This window comes from Cebidichthys violaceus, unplaced genomic scaffold (assembly GCF_023349555.1).
Source record: "Cebidichthys violaceus isolate CVI_PGR_0920_01 unplaced genomic scaffold, fCebVio1.0.p SCAF_7, whole genome shotgun sequence".
NCBI classification, from domain to species: domain Eukaryota; kingdom Metazoa; phylum Chordata; class Actinopteri; order Perciformes; family Stichaeidae; genus Cebidichthys; species Cebidichthys violaceus.
The window spans coordinates 125,430-138,645 of NW_027176927.1; the positions used below are offsets into that span (position 1 = coordinate 125,430).

The following is a 13,216-nucleotide window of genomic DNA, read 5'->3' on the forward strand; positions in this document are numbered from 1 at the left end:
ACCCGAAACCTCCGCACATCTGCCTCTGAGCTGCACGAGGAGCAAGCGCTCAGCTCAACATGCGTTATGATCCGGAAATAAGGCTGAAACAAACATTATATACGTAATCGATTATTTGATCAGATACATACTGGAACATGATCACGCGTGCACAGAGCCAGCGGTGCAATGATATGACATGTTTGAGTACTTTACTTCCATCAGTTAATCGTATAATAATAATTGTTATTGTTTCAGCTCTAATCAGTGAGCTGCTATACAACAACAAAGCAAAAGTCAAACATTGTCAATCAGACAAACAAACAAACATTCAAAAATATTCTGTGGATCCTGATTCACTGTGAAAATAATATTTGACATAAAGTAAAAAAATATCATTTTGACTATCAAGGACAGGATGTTCGGTGAAAGATGCATTTACATTTAAGCTATTGACATTTATGATATTCTGTATGTAGAGAGACTAACCAGAGTAAAGCAACATAAAGCTAAATTACTTTATTTCCTGTCTCACTTTGAAACATTACAGATTCAACCTCATTAATCTGCTCTTGTCTGAATGGACTTAAGCCTGTGTGTTTTCTCCATGTCCGAAGAAGGACAGGCAGACTGGACGGTCTGATCATGGTTATATTTTATAAGTCGACACTCCAAACCACTAAAACAGATGGCCCCACATGCTACATTTTTTTCATGGAGGTGGTCTCGGCCAAAGAGTGGAGCTTTTGGATCAGCCAGATAGTCACGGTCCTTTCCAAGCTGCTCCAAACGTTCCATTCTCACGCTTTGAGGTACTCGGATATTAAGTTTCACTGGCAGCAGCCGAGGAGCTGGAGCTGATTATTCTGTCAAACACTTGAAAGTGATCTCCTTAGAAGAGGAAACAAGACACACAGGAAGCAATGGCTCAACTTGTATTGTAAAAAATAAAAAGTATTCTGGAAACACTAACCCTTTTTTTTGTTGTTGTTGCAGTGACTGGTTCATTCAAGGATGTTAGATGAAGAGCAGAAGAAGCAGGGAATACAATATGAGCTACTTTGGTGAGAGCTAAAAGTAAAGTATGACCAGGAACAACTATTTTCATTATTAATTCATCTAGAGATCATTTTCTTTATTAACTGATGACTCATTTTGCCTAAAAAATGTAATAAAAGAATGAAAAATGCATGTTTACAATAAAATACAACTGAAAAAAGCAGGAAATACTCACACTTTAAGAGCTGGTACCAGCAAATATTTTTCATTTTTGCATTATTTTTTGAATAATTTAATGTTTTTCTCTTGATTGAGTAATGGAATCAGCTCTACAACAACTTTCTATACCTCACTGTCTCAGAGCTGTTTGAGCTGATTTTGTACAGAGAAATTAACTCTGAGGCAGAAGTAAAAACTCTACTGTGGTGTCGGCGTTGTTGGCTGATCATTTTTGCAAACTCTCAGCAGGAGGACTTTAAATAAAATGGACCTTTTTAAGTAAACTGTGCAGTTTCAATGAAGTCAGTGAGACAATGTTCTGTGATTAGCGACGAACAGCTCCTTCCTGCAGGTTCTAGAGAGAACCAATGAGAAGCTGACAGCTGTGCAGGTCGTACACACGCCGTCTTCTCAACAAGGAGGTGCCTGGCTGTCTCGGTGAGACGCTCGGCTGTTGGACTCCCAGCCGGAGGAGGGACACACAACCCCTCCCTCGTAAATCTCCTGGACCATCAACCTGGAATAGCCATCAGGTAAAAAAACCAAAAAAAACCCACTTTCTTCCCGTCTGCTCATGCTTCCTCTTACACAACCGGCAATTAAATCTCAATCGGCCTCCCGGATGGAAAACATCTACGCCAAGAGACCGTATGAACGGTACATGACATGTCTGTAGCCTTCAAGATACAAGATAACGGTAAATAAATGGGGATAATTGCCTCGTTTGATTCTTTAATCTTCACACACAAGCTCATTCGGTGCAATTTTCTCTCATTTACGATCACACGTGGGAGAAATGGCGGCGCCGCAGTGTCCCCTGGGAAATATGATATCGGCTAAATGATGCAAACTTGTATATCATTACCGTAACCTCCACCACTGACGGGGAAAGCTGATTGTACGAAAGACTTCCAAGTGCACACGAGGAGCCGAAAAAGCACAAGTTATTACATTACAACGTTCTAAAAGTCTAAACGAGAACTTTCTACCTTGATGTCTTCCTCGCTGTTGTTTCTCCATCAACAACAGTGGTGGAAGAAGTGCTGAAGGTGCCAGCAACACTAAACGTCCGTCATTCAGATGGAGAAAGTTGAACAGGGGAACGTAAATCCCATAAAGAAAAAGTAAAGAAAGGTAAACAAACAGAAGTGAAGTGAAGCTGAGTATCAGAAGTAGAAGTACTCCTTGTGAAGAACAATATGTTTCGTCGTTTGGGTAAAAACTGCATTTTCAGCTTTCTGATCACCACCATGTCGGTCACATGACTTCACGTCGCCGCCACTCAATTAAAAGGCGGACTGATGTTCTTCTAGCGATGACGTTTAGTCGTCTCGTTTTAGAGCAAAAATGCTGACTCATCCCCCCCCCCGTGTTTAAAGGGCTCATTCCTGCAAGCGCTCCATACCCAAGTAAAGTACAAGCGCCTCAGCACTGTGCAGTACCTCAGTACACATAGATGTACCTTTAATCGTACTTTTCCCTGCAGGATGACCCGTGAGAACCGCTTTGTGTTCAGTTACTGTAGAGGACAAGCGTGACCTCAGAGCAGCTGGGTCACGACACAAGCTATTTCTGCTCCCCCCGTTTACTGTCACAGTCATAAAAGAAGTGGTGAGTTTACCAGGAAATCTGAGAGTCAAAGTTGCATTAAATGGAAATACAAGTACCTCAAATGTAGTATTTCAGTAGGCTACATTTCACTGTGCTGAATGAAGACTTGTGCTATTGTCTTTTCATGAAGTTTACATTGATGCTTTGCAGGTTTTGGGACTATTTTTCTTGTTCTGGAAACAGGAAATCCATTCCGTTATGGAAAGCTGAAGTGGATAAAGTGAAGAGAAAAGGTCCAGTGTAAAAGTAAAAACAAAGAAAAACTGGCACTTCATGATAAAACTATACATTTCCTGATTGACGACATGCCGTTGATTTACGGTACGGCTTCTGCTCCGTCTGAGCCGACATGAAAGCAGAGAAGGGAAGAGCTTCAGATGTGACGCGATGGCAGAAACCCAATTTCAAACAACAGTAAAAACAGATGGAGGGAGACACATCGAGGGGCTCCTGTTCAGCTCGAGCCACCGACTGCACAGTGGCTGTAAATGTCACCGGACACAATGGAAGGTTTTGTTTTTTTTCCCAGATACAGAGCCGAGGGGGGCCAGGAGTTTTAGGGAGAAGCCTCTCTGAAGGTGACGGCTCCTGGGTTTTAAGAGGGGGCGGCGACGGGGGTGGCGACGGGGTCGGCTCCTGTGAGGTCCCGGCTCGGGTTTCCCGTTGCCTTTGACCCCCTCGTGTCAGCTGTCCCGAGTCGGTGCAAGCAAAGCGACTGCTGCAGCGACTGTCTGGACAAACTCTGCTGCATTCAGATCAGTGTTTGTGTAAAGGGGGGGGGGGGGGGGGGGGCTCCTCTGCTCACTGTCTGCTTCTGGAGACAGGTTCTCCTGTGTTTCACAAGAATGAGACGGACGCTGTCGACGGCCTGAAAATAGAAAAGACAGCGTTGTGATTAAGATCACGATGATGTAAACAGACGGGACCACTAGTTATAAATCCCAACGATGGGTCATAAACAGCATCCGGAGACATTCTGAGAAAATCTAGAATACATAGAAAGAAAGGTTGATTCAACAGCGCACCATCTTAAGATAAAGAGGGAAAGGAAAATAGATACTGTTATTGTATATATACACACTATAGATATTTATTGTTATAGTTATAACAAGCTAAGCTCCTCTTCAGACTCCTTCACAGTCTAGTCAGTAAAAATATCCTAGAATATGTAGCGATTATACACATTAAACAGAGTTCTGCTCCATGAATCTGGAATAAGCATCGTCTCTGATTGCCAACAGCGGGCCTGCTGCTGGAGACTGTACATACCGTAAGGGTTCTACTAGTACTGTTCTCTGCCACCGCCGTCTAGTGGAAGTAAAGTGACATTACATATTCATTCACAAATTCTTCTGTTACACAGTGGTGGGAAGTACCTTCCAACATAATCCATCCAATTATGTGTGTGTGATTGTGTGTGTGTGTGTGTTTCTGTGTTTCCGTCTCTCGTCACTCCTTACATGACTATACTGTGTGTGGACACACATGTGCACTGTGTCCGAATGTGTATTAGGGACATTGAAGACAAAAAGTAAGTCAATCATGGAGCCGGGTTAGGGGGCTAATATTCCAAGATTAAAGAAGAAGAAAAAAACCCTCAGAGACCAAATACTTGAGGTGCTGTAAAAAGACGTTGCACATCTCTAAACTGTTGCGGTAAATATATTTGATATTGTGTTTGAATGTCATCACCGATGTCCTCGAATCAAATGCATTGTGGGACACAGGTAAGGTGTTTTATACTTCCTGTGAATATATACATCCTTGAGCGTAATATGATGACGTTGTTCCAAACCGTCAACAGGGAAGCGGTTGGAGCGCCTCCTGCTGCCCACGCCTGGGGGTCTACACTGATGGCGTTGGTTGTCGATGTAAGAGAGACACAGCAAGGAAACTATAGATCTGACCAACGCCCGGGAGAACATCTCCCAGGCCGACCCAATCACTAACCCTGATGCCCTGCAGAAACTTGGACCTCTTCCTCCTCACGCATTGGTCTTCAGCTCCACAGCTAATATCACCCAAAAAGAGATCAGGGAGATATGGGTCAACCAAACGCTCGTTAAAGGCTTCCCATATGTGATGGATATGATGTCTGAGTGACCGGGCCTTTTGGTAACTATAGGTGTAGATCTTTGATGTTTTTACCAGAAGAGGGCCAACTCTGAAAGGCCAGCCACCCTCTCCACCTGCCACCAGGTGTCTCTAAAGGAGATCGGTACATTACAAAGATGTCTTCTATTCAGAGACTACTTTGTTTGCACAGTTGCTAAGTTGCTGTTTTTTGTTGAGCTCAGCCCACTTCATTCTTTTTGTCAAGAGGAATAAAGGCGCTTGTTACCAAGCAGCACCTTTTACGCGTTGTGTCTGTAATCACACCGTCTGCTGTACTTTCTCCCCACTGTGTTCCCGGCAGACCAACAAACAGTACAAGATCAAACGTTATAGATTTAAACTTATAGATCAGGAGGTATCTCTCGAGGCGAGACAGATGAGATGGTTCCAGACAGTTTGTTCCGCCCACTGTCCAGAGTCTGCTTTGAAGACAAAAGCAAATTCTCTGCGAGTCAGCGTCTCTCTGTCGCCAGAAGCAAATGGTTCACTCTGCCGGAGACGGAGAGCGCACAGAGCGACGCGTGGAGCATCAAGCCACCGGACTTCTCTCTTAGACTGTACAGGTCTCTGTCAGATCCTCGGAGGACAGAAAGAAGGACGCATTCAAATCTGGATGAGCCTCGACTCAAGAGAACCGGGATAGTTCTCCCCAATGTTGTACACCAGAGTCACCGGAGGGAAGAATCATCTCCAAAGTTCATCACGTCGTACAGGCCTCCCGGTGCTCTGGAATCTCAGCTCATGTTTGTCAAGACTGGGAAGTACCTTTGTGGGCCTTACAAGAACCCCAAACCACATGACTTCAGACCGGTATGTATCTGCAAGTATATGGTGAACACCAAACATCTCTATGGTTGTAGTGTTTGATTTGACCACAAGATGGCGATAAACACAAACGTAAAACATTTACCTTCTTGATTTTTTTGTATCCCTGCTTCCAGCTCGATGAGGACCTTCCAGACATGGTTACCACATACCAAAGAGATCCTGCTAACCTGGATTTAACATTAAAACACTTGGACAAAAGTAAGTGGATTAACTTCATCTTCAGTCCTTTTTCTGATTTTCGTTTTGGCTGAAACTTTCTCTTAGAATGTAATATTCTGAATGCTTTCATTTTGTGTTAAAGTATGTATGGAGAATAATAACTGCTCTTAAAGAAGGTTCGTTTGAGGAGGCTGCAGCGTGTCGTATTTGGTCAAAAGCCTTTTTTAGGAATATATTTTCTTTTCTTTTTCCAGTCCGGACCCCCAGATCCAGATCCAGATCCAGAAACTCAAGTTTGCGGGCCACCAAGACCAGGATGGACACGTGTAGACCTGCAGAGCCCAGGTGGGATGCGGAGCTCGTTCTCCCTCAGCTGCTCTGGCCTCCAAAATCAGCCTCATATACGGTCAGTGGTGTTTGGCTTCATATCGACAATCACTTAATCATCACGCAGACTGTAGATATGATGACCTAAAGGACTTTATTAAATGTGATTACCACATTTTAGAGGGAGACATTGTAGTTTTCACGACACTACATTTATCTGACAGACATATCAAACACATGTGTTATTAAATATGATGCCTTGTTATATGGACTAAACTCACCACCTCACTATGAAGTAGTTGAGGATAACAGTGAAGTACTGCTTACATATTGATACATCTACGGTCCAATAATGAAGTACATTATGTTGCTAATATACTTTTACTTCAGTACAATTTTGAATGTCGGACTTTTACTTGTAATGGAGTACTTTAATAATGTGGTGTTGCTACTTGTACTTGAGTAAATGCTTTGAATACTTCTTTCACCACTGATTGCATGTCATCACAGTAACATCTGTAACGTCTATATGTAGCTAAATAACTCCAATAAACCATGTGCTTTCGAATACTTCTAAAACAGAAAGGGTGGTATCTATAATTTACAACAGGTGACATTATATATATATATATATATATATATTAATGAGAACACTGAACGTCTGCTTCACAGAGACATGGGCGGAGAAGAGGAGCGTACAGCGCATTCTTGGACCGCGTGGAGGAGAAACTCTCAAGATCGTGGAAAAATCGTGACTTTCTCTTTTGAAAAACTCTTTAAAACAAGATATATATATTTTTACTGGTGCTTTCTTTAAATGGTGCGCTAAGCATAATATTTTAACACACATACTAGAGTTGGGATAGACTTGACAAGTTTTGATAGTTTGGATTACAGGGCACAGCAAATATGTATATTTTTAAAGCCAATGTCAATAATAATGCATGTTTTAGACAATTTAATACATTTCAGATGGACAAAATATGAAGTTAAAGCCATTTAAAGCCAGATATTGTGTTTTTTTTTAATGTAGTTTATTTAGTATGAATGGATGAACATTGTCTCTCTACTGTAGAAGTCACAGTTGGTCGGTGTTGAGTTGTGACGTTGTGAAAAGGACTAAATAGAAGTGACACATTTAAAGCTGATGGAGGAAGACCTGCAGCGACTGTGGTGTCACGAGGGCCACATTACGGAGCCCACCGGTCCACCGACAGCTGCTCATTCCGCACCCACCGAGAATGAGAAACATGCGAAGTCTCGCGCGTGCTCTGAAGCGTATCTGCAATAGCCGCGCGCACACGTGTTCGCCGACAACGTGCAGAACTCGCGGACTAAATATAAAATGAAAAGAATATCAGTCGCCGCATCAAACCACATGACCTCACGGGCCGCCATGTGTTTTTCTTATTTTAATCCCATGATCCTTTGCAAAACCACACGATGTAATGAAAGTGTCCATCTCGTGCATGGCTAATAGAGATACTAGCGGTTGTTCTTTATAGCATGGCAGCTGTGAACGATCTGTACAGGGGGAAAAAAGAAGAGTTATTAAAAATAATCCTTGGAAGGCAATCAGTTTAATCAAAGTCTGTCAAATAAATCCTCCATAAAGGAAGCTAGAAGAGATAAGAACAGGCCTAAACAAACAAACTGTGTCATATTGTGGTTACTTGTCATCGTATCGTTTATCAGATTTTCAGAGTGGTCAGTATGACTTAAAATGGGCCAAATGTAACCTGTTTTATTAGCTAAAACATTAGCTTAGTACTCAAGAACTGTACTTAAGTACAGTATTGAGGTACTTGTATTTCCATTTTCTGCAACTTTATACTTCTATACACCACAAGTCAGAGGGAAATGTACTTTTTTCCTCCTCTACTTTTATCTGATACCTCACTACCACTTCCTGTTACTTTGCATATTCATATTAATAATACAAAATCAACAAATCAATATATTGTTGTGGATAAAGATATAACTTTATTGATCCCTTGATCAAGCTACCAGACAGTATAGAAAAAACAAGCCTCACCTTTAGCTGCACTACTGAAGTCATTTACATATGAAATCATCTATAATTCAAATTCAATAATATTATTCTTACTCTGAGGCCATTGTGCATAATGAGAACTTTTTTTAAAAGTATATTTTGATGCCGATACTTTAGGACCTTTAAGTAAAATGTGTGTGAGTGGTATTTGTACACTAGCGATGACCTCTTCCTTGTGTTTCGTGCCTCGCTGTGAGAATAAACATGAATATGAGGACCAGCTGGTGTTTGTTGTCCTGCATGCACGGTGGGTTGTAGTGTGGCTGCAGTGAGAAGTGCTGCTGCTTTTCCTGCTTCTCCGGCCAATCGTTTTAAACAAAAACACGCGGACGAATGGGGCGGCGCTGTTTCTGCGCACACACACACACACACACACACACACACACACACACACACACACACACACTCCCCTTTCTCTCTCTCTCTCCATACACACACACAAACGAACAGAAAAAGGGAAAACACGCCGACTCACGGAGCTGAATCTACGGTATGTTCAAATTTCACCTTTTAAACGTTACAACCACGTGCGTTTTAAATGCTACCCAAATGTCCGCGAGTGTGGTTTTAATATGGGTCACAAAAAAAAAAAAAATACTATCGTGATAATAATGAAGCCTCAACACTGTAGACTATTGAGCTGGCATTTAGAAGTGCAATGTGGAGGACGAATGGACATTTTGTCAAAACGTCAGTTTCTGCAACTTGGTGGTTTTACGTCAACAAAACGTAAAAAGTGAAATTTCTAGACATTTTAAAGCGGATACACGCTCAACTTCTAACTTAAATGTACCATTGTCTCCTCAAGTCGTTTTTATTTTATTAAAAACTAATTTAAAACACATCGGGTAGCTTACAGTCTGTGTTCGGATCAATAACGATGAATTATTGATGGTAAAAGTAAAAAAAAATTAAAAAAAATGGTGTGACGGAGCAACAGGTGATCCTGGTTCCCGGGTAAGGCGCGTGATTGACGGCCGCCTTAGCCAATCGGCTGGCAGAGAACGGAGTGCACGCGCCAATCGTGCGCGTCCGCAGTGTTTCGTGTGGGCGTTGATCCCAGACTGACAGCGGTGTCATCGGCGGCGGCAGAGCCACACTGGGACACCGAGAGGACAGACAGGGAGGGTGTCTCTCCGCTTCTGAGGGATTTTTTTTTTCTGTCGTCGTTGAGGTGGAAATACAACGTGAGTTGAATTTAGGCTGTTTAGACGCCGGGGAGGACCGTGTGTGTGTGTGTATATGTGTGTGTTCAGAGAGGATTAGGTTGCATGTTTCCTCTACAGATGGCTCAGACTGGTAGGTAGACAATTCTGGACTGGTCTTAAAATAATGCACCTGTCGTGTAGATACTTGTTAAACCTGCAGTGTAACATCCAGATTAAACACCGAGCCTTTGGAGGCTAAACTCCCTTTTTTTAACCACAGTTAAGGATGTAGTACTATTAAAAAACAATGACAGTGAAACAAACACAGGCCCCCCCTGTAGGAATGTTGAGTGAGACCCGACGAGATGCATTCATTAAACTTAAAACAATATGGTGGCACTAAGACATTATTTTGGGATTTAAGGTGGCTTTAAGTTTGAAATGAAAGTCATTTTCTGTCATGGTGTATTGGATAACGCTTTGGATACTTTAAAGCCGGGAGCTGATGTGTGTATATATACATCAATATAATGTCATTGTGACACCACACTAGATGTAGCCTACTGCTCAAAAGTCTTATCACGGTCATAAAAGGATGGTTTGTTTTTTTGTAGCAGGTGACGCACTACTGTGGACTTTGACTGACATGATAAATGAATACGCCCAAATGTTTTCATCATCTCTCGCCTCAAAGCAAAACTTAGTTACAGCACATAAATGTAGGGACATTAAATGTGCTGTAATCTTATAATTGCCGTTCCGTCCAAGTTGTCTCGTGTTTCAGCCACAGTAACACTCGCGGTTTTTGCTTTCAGGTAATCGCCGCAGTCGTCTTTTTTTGGAATATCAGCAAGCTCTGAGGATTATTGCCGGACTGGACTTGGACCGGACCGCCGATCCTTCCTCCATGAGGAAAGATGGGGAATGGATTGTCTGAACAACCCAGCTTCCTCTCCAACGTCCCGTTCTTCCAGTCCTTTCACATCGCCATCCTCGGCCTGGACTCGGCGGGCAAGACCACCGTGCTGTACCGGCTGCAGTTCAACGAGTTTGTGAACACGGTGCCCACCAGGGGGTTCAACGCGGAGAAGGTGAAAGTGTCCCTGGGCGACCACCGGACCGTGACGTTCCACTTCTGGGACGTGGGCGGCCAGGAGAAGCTGCGGCCGCTGTGGAAGTCGTACACGCGATGCACGGACGGCATCATATTCGTGGTGGACTCCGTGGACGTCGAGCGCATGGAGGAGGCCAAGACGGAGCTCCACAAAATCGCCAAGACCTCCGAGAACCAAGGGGTGCCCCTGCTGGTGGTGGCCAACAAGCAGGACTTGAGGAACTCTTTGGGACTCGCTGAGATCGAGAAGCTGCTGGCGCTGAAAGAACTGGGCCCCGCCACTCCCTGGCACCTGCAGTCGACCTGCGCCATCATCGGGGACGGACTCAGGGAGGGTCTGGACAGACTCCACGACATGGTCCTGAAAAGGAGGAAGGCGCTGCGGCAGCAGAGGAAAAAGAGATAGACTCGTGGTGACACAGACTCTATATATATATGTGAAGGAAACAAAAGGACATTCTCCTGGGTGGACACAGACTGCAGGTCCACATTCAAAAATGCTGAGTTTTATCAGTCCTAAAAGCTCCAGGTCTGGGTCATGTGACGCTGTTGATCAGGAAGTGACGGTTAAAGGAATACGGTATGACGACGGGAAAGTTTCAGACACGTGTGTTTTATGCTATAAAGAGTTTATCTGGATTAATAAGCACTGAGGGTTTGGGGTCTGGAAGGGTGATGGAAGTTAAGGATGTTTCACGAACGACATTACCAAAAAAAACAAAAAGTAATTTAAGAAAACTAGTTGAAGGTTTATTAAGTGGTTGTGACACCAGAGGAGCAACACAATATTTGTTTAATACATTATTATGGTTCATTTTTTACACTGGACTTTCTTTGTGAAAGAAGAGTATTACCATGCATTATTGCATTATTATCGATTTGCTTGCTGTCTTTTTATATATATATATATATATATATCTCATTTTTTTTAAAAAGCACTTTAGAGTATCTCTTCGTATGAAGTTTACAGTTTCTAAATAGAGCATATTGTGTTTTGATTTGACAGAAATGTTTGGGGCGAAATGCAACAGATGCATCTGTAGTTGGTCACTAGACAGGTTATGCGTTGTGTTTTTGCTTAATAAAACCTATTTAGAGCGATGTTGACGGCGGTATGGAGGGTGTTATTATGTCCACTCTGTTCTATGTCCTCAAGAGACGTTCGGGATCGTAGCGACGATTTGTGAAAACAAATCTGTCAAACAGGTTCCCCCAGTGGAGCGGCGGCACGGCACGCGCTGTAGAACCAGAGGTTCTGTCACATGTAGACGCGATCCGCAACCAAACGACACGCACGCTTTGCTCAGTCGGCCTTTGCGCTAATCATCACTTTAAAAAAAAAAATGTCCTCGGTTTCATTTCGTGCCAACTTGCACGATGATTGTTGTTGACACGGCAACACGCCCCAAAAAACCCGAAGGTCTGTTTGAAATGGAGGAGCTCTGACTGGTCTGTAATGGAAACATTGACAAGCCTTAAGAGAAGCGCTGATAGAGCGCAGGTAGGCCGCCAATCAGGACTTGGAAAATGCTGCCGGGGCAGTCTGGAGGCCGGATCCAGTGAAACCGGCTCGGCCAGGAGACTAGTGAAGTATTTCTGGACTCAGCTGGGTGGATGTTGCAGCCCAGTGTGCTAACGCCATTTGCTCCCCCCCCCCTCCCCTCCCCCCCTTCCCCTCTCCGTTCCCCTTTTTGAAACAATTAATGACCGTAAAGCCCGACAGCCCGGTGCAGCAGCTGGCTTTCCAAAATAACTCATGCAGAGATTGTGCTCCTCTAAACCGCACAAGTATCCGCTCCAGTCAGATGTGGGGAATGTGGCCTCGTTTGATGCTGCGTCTCGTGGGGGGGGGGGGGGGGGGGGGGGGGGGGGACTGTTGTGTTTGAATAAAGAGTACACACGTCGTTAGCATTCACTTTCACACTCCTGTTTGACTGTCGAGCCGCCGCAGAATTTAGCTGAATGTTTTGCGGCTTCATCGGATAGTTGAAAGCAGAGAGGGGGCGGGGGGGGGATTGAGAAAGATGACACCAAAGTGTCCTGGCTGGATATTTGACTCCCAGAATGCCCCATTCTTTTTGTCAAAAGTTGATGAATCATGTTGTTTTGTTATTTTCCGTGTTGGGAAGCCCGGGCGCCTCTTCCTCAAATGGTTTGCTAAGGAAGGAAACTCAAAGGGCAAAGGTACATTATTCACACTTTTCCAGATTCTACTTCCTTTTTCTCAGAAAGCCACGTCGGCGTTCTGCGTCTGTGTGTGTGTGTGTGTGTGTGTGTGTGTGTGTGTGTGTGTGTGTGTGTGTGTGTGTGTGTGTGTGTGTGTGTGTGTGTGTGTGTGTGTGTGTGTGTGTGTGTGTGTGCGCGTAAATCAATTAATATGTCATTTCCTGCTTCGCCTTGTTTGTACTTCAGGCCATTTCTTTTGATCTGCTGAGGCCCTCACGGGGGGGGGGGGGGGGGGGATTCACTGTTTATTGGCTCTGTAAATCAAAACGCATGTTACCTGTCTTTTTGCTGACTCGGTTTAACATTGTCTAAAACAACAAGGAGAGACTAAAACAACCAAAAATCACTTCTCCGTGCATGCAGAAAGAGCTCCCTCGTGTCCGACCCTCTTTCAGCCTCGCTCTTGCAAACGTCTCGATTTCGGGTGAATAAATCTCT

General features: G+C 43.7%; 2 protein-coding genes across 4 annotated transcripts; both read left to right on the forward strand.

Moving 5' to 3' along the window:
- The first annotated feature begins 5,304 nt into the window (after positions 1–5,304).
- Positions 5,305–7,366, forward strand: cunh7orf78 (chromosome unknown C7orf78 homolog). The gene is made up of 4 exons (XM_068735407.1): positions 5,305–5,733; positions 5,865–5,949; positions 6,165–6,316; positions 6,910–7,366. The coding sequence occupies exons 1-4, from the start codon at positions 5,305–5,307 to the stop codon at positions 7,003–7,005; spliced, it is 762 nt and encodes a 253-aa protein (XP_068591508.1). The 3' UTR covers positions 7,006–7,366.
- A 1,304-nt stretch (positions 7,367–8,670) lies between these two features.
- On the forward strand, positions 8,671–11,659 carry arl4aa (ADP-ribosylation factor-like 4aa). Of its 3 annotated transcripts, none has more exons than XM_068736111.1 (2): positions 8,671–8,780; positions 10,254–11,659. In XM_068736111.1, the coding sequence occupies exon 2, from the start codon at positions 10,356–10,358 to the stop codon at positions 10,956–10,958; it is 603 nt and encodes a 200-aa protein (XP_068592212.1). In that variant the 5' UTR covers positions 8,671–8,780; positions 10,254–10,355; the 3' UTR covers positions 10,959–11,659. The 3 variants fall into 3 exon arrangements, with proteins under 3 accessions (XP_068592212.1, XP_068592211.1, XP_068592213.1); XM_068736110.1 differs by lacking the exon at positions 8,671–8,780 and adding an exon at positions 9,368–9,477; XM_068736112.1 differs by lacking the exon at positions 8,671–8,780 and adding an exon at positions 9,486–9,589.
- The last annotated feature ends 1,557 nt before the right edge of the window (positions 11,660–13,216 follow it).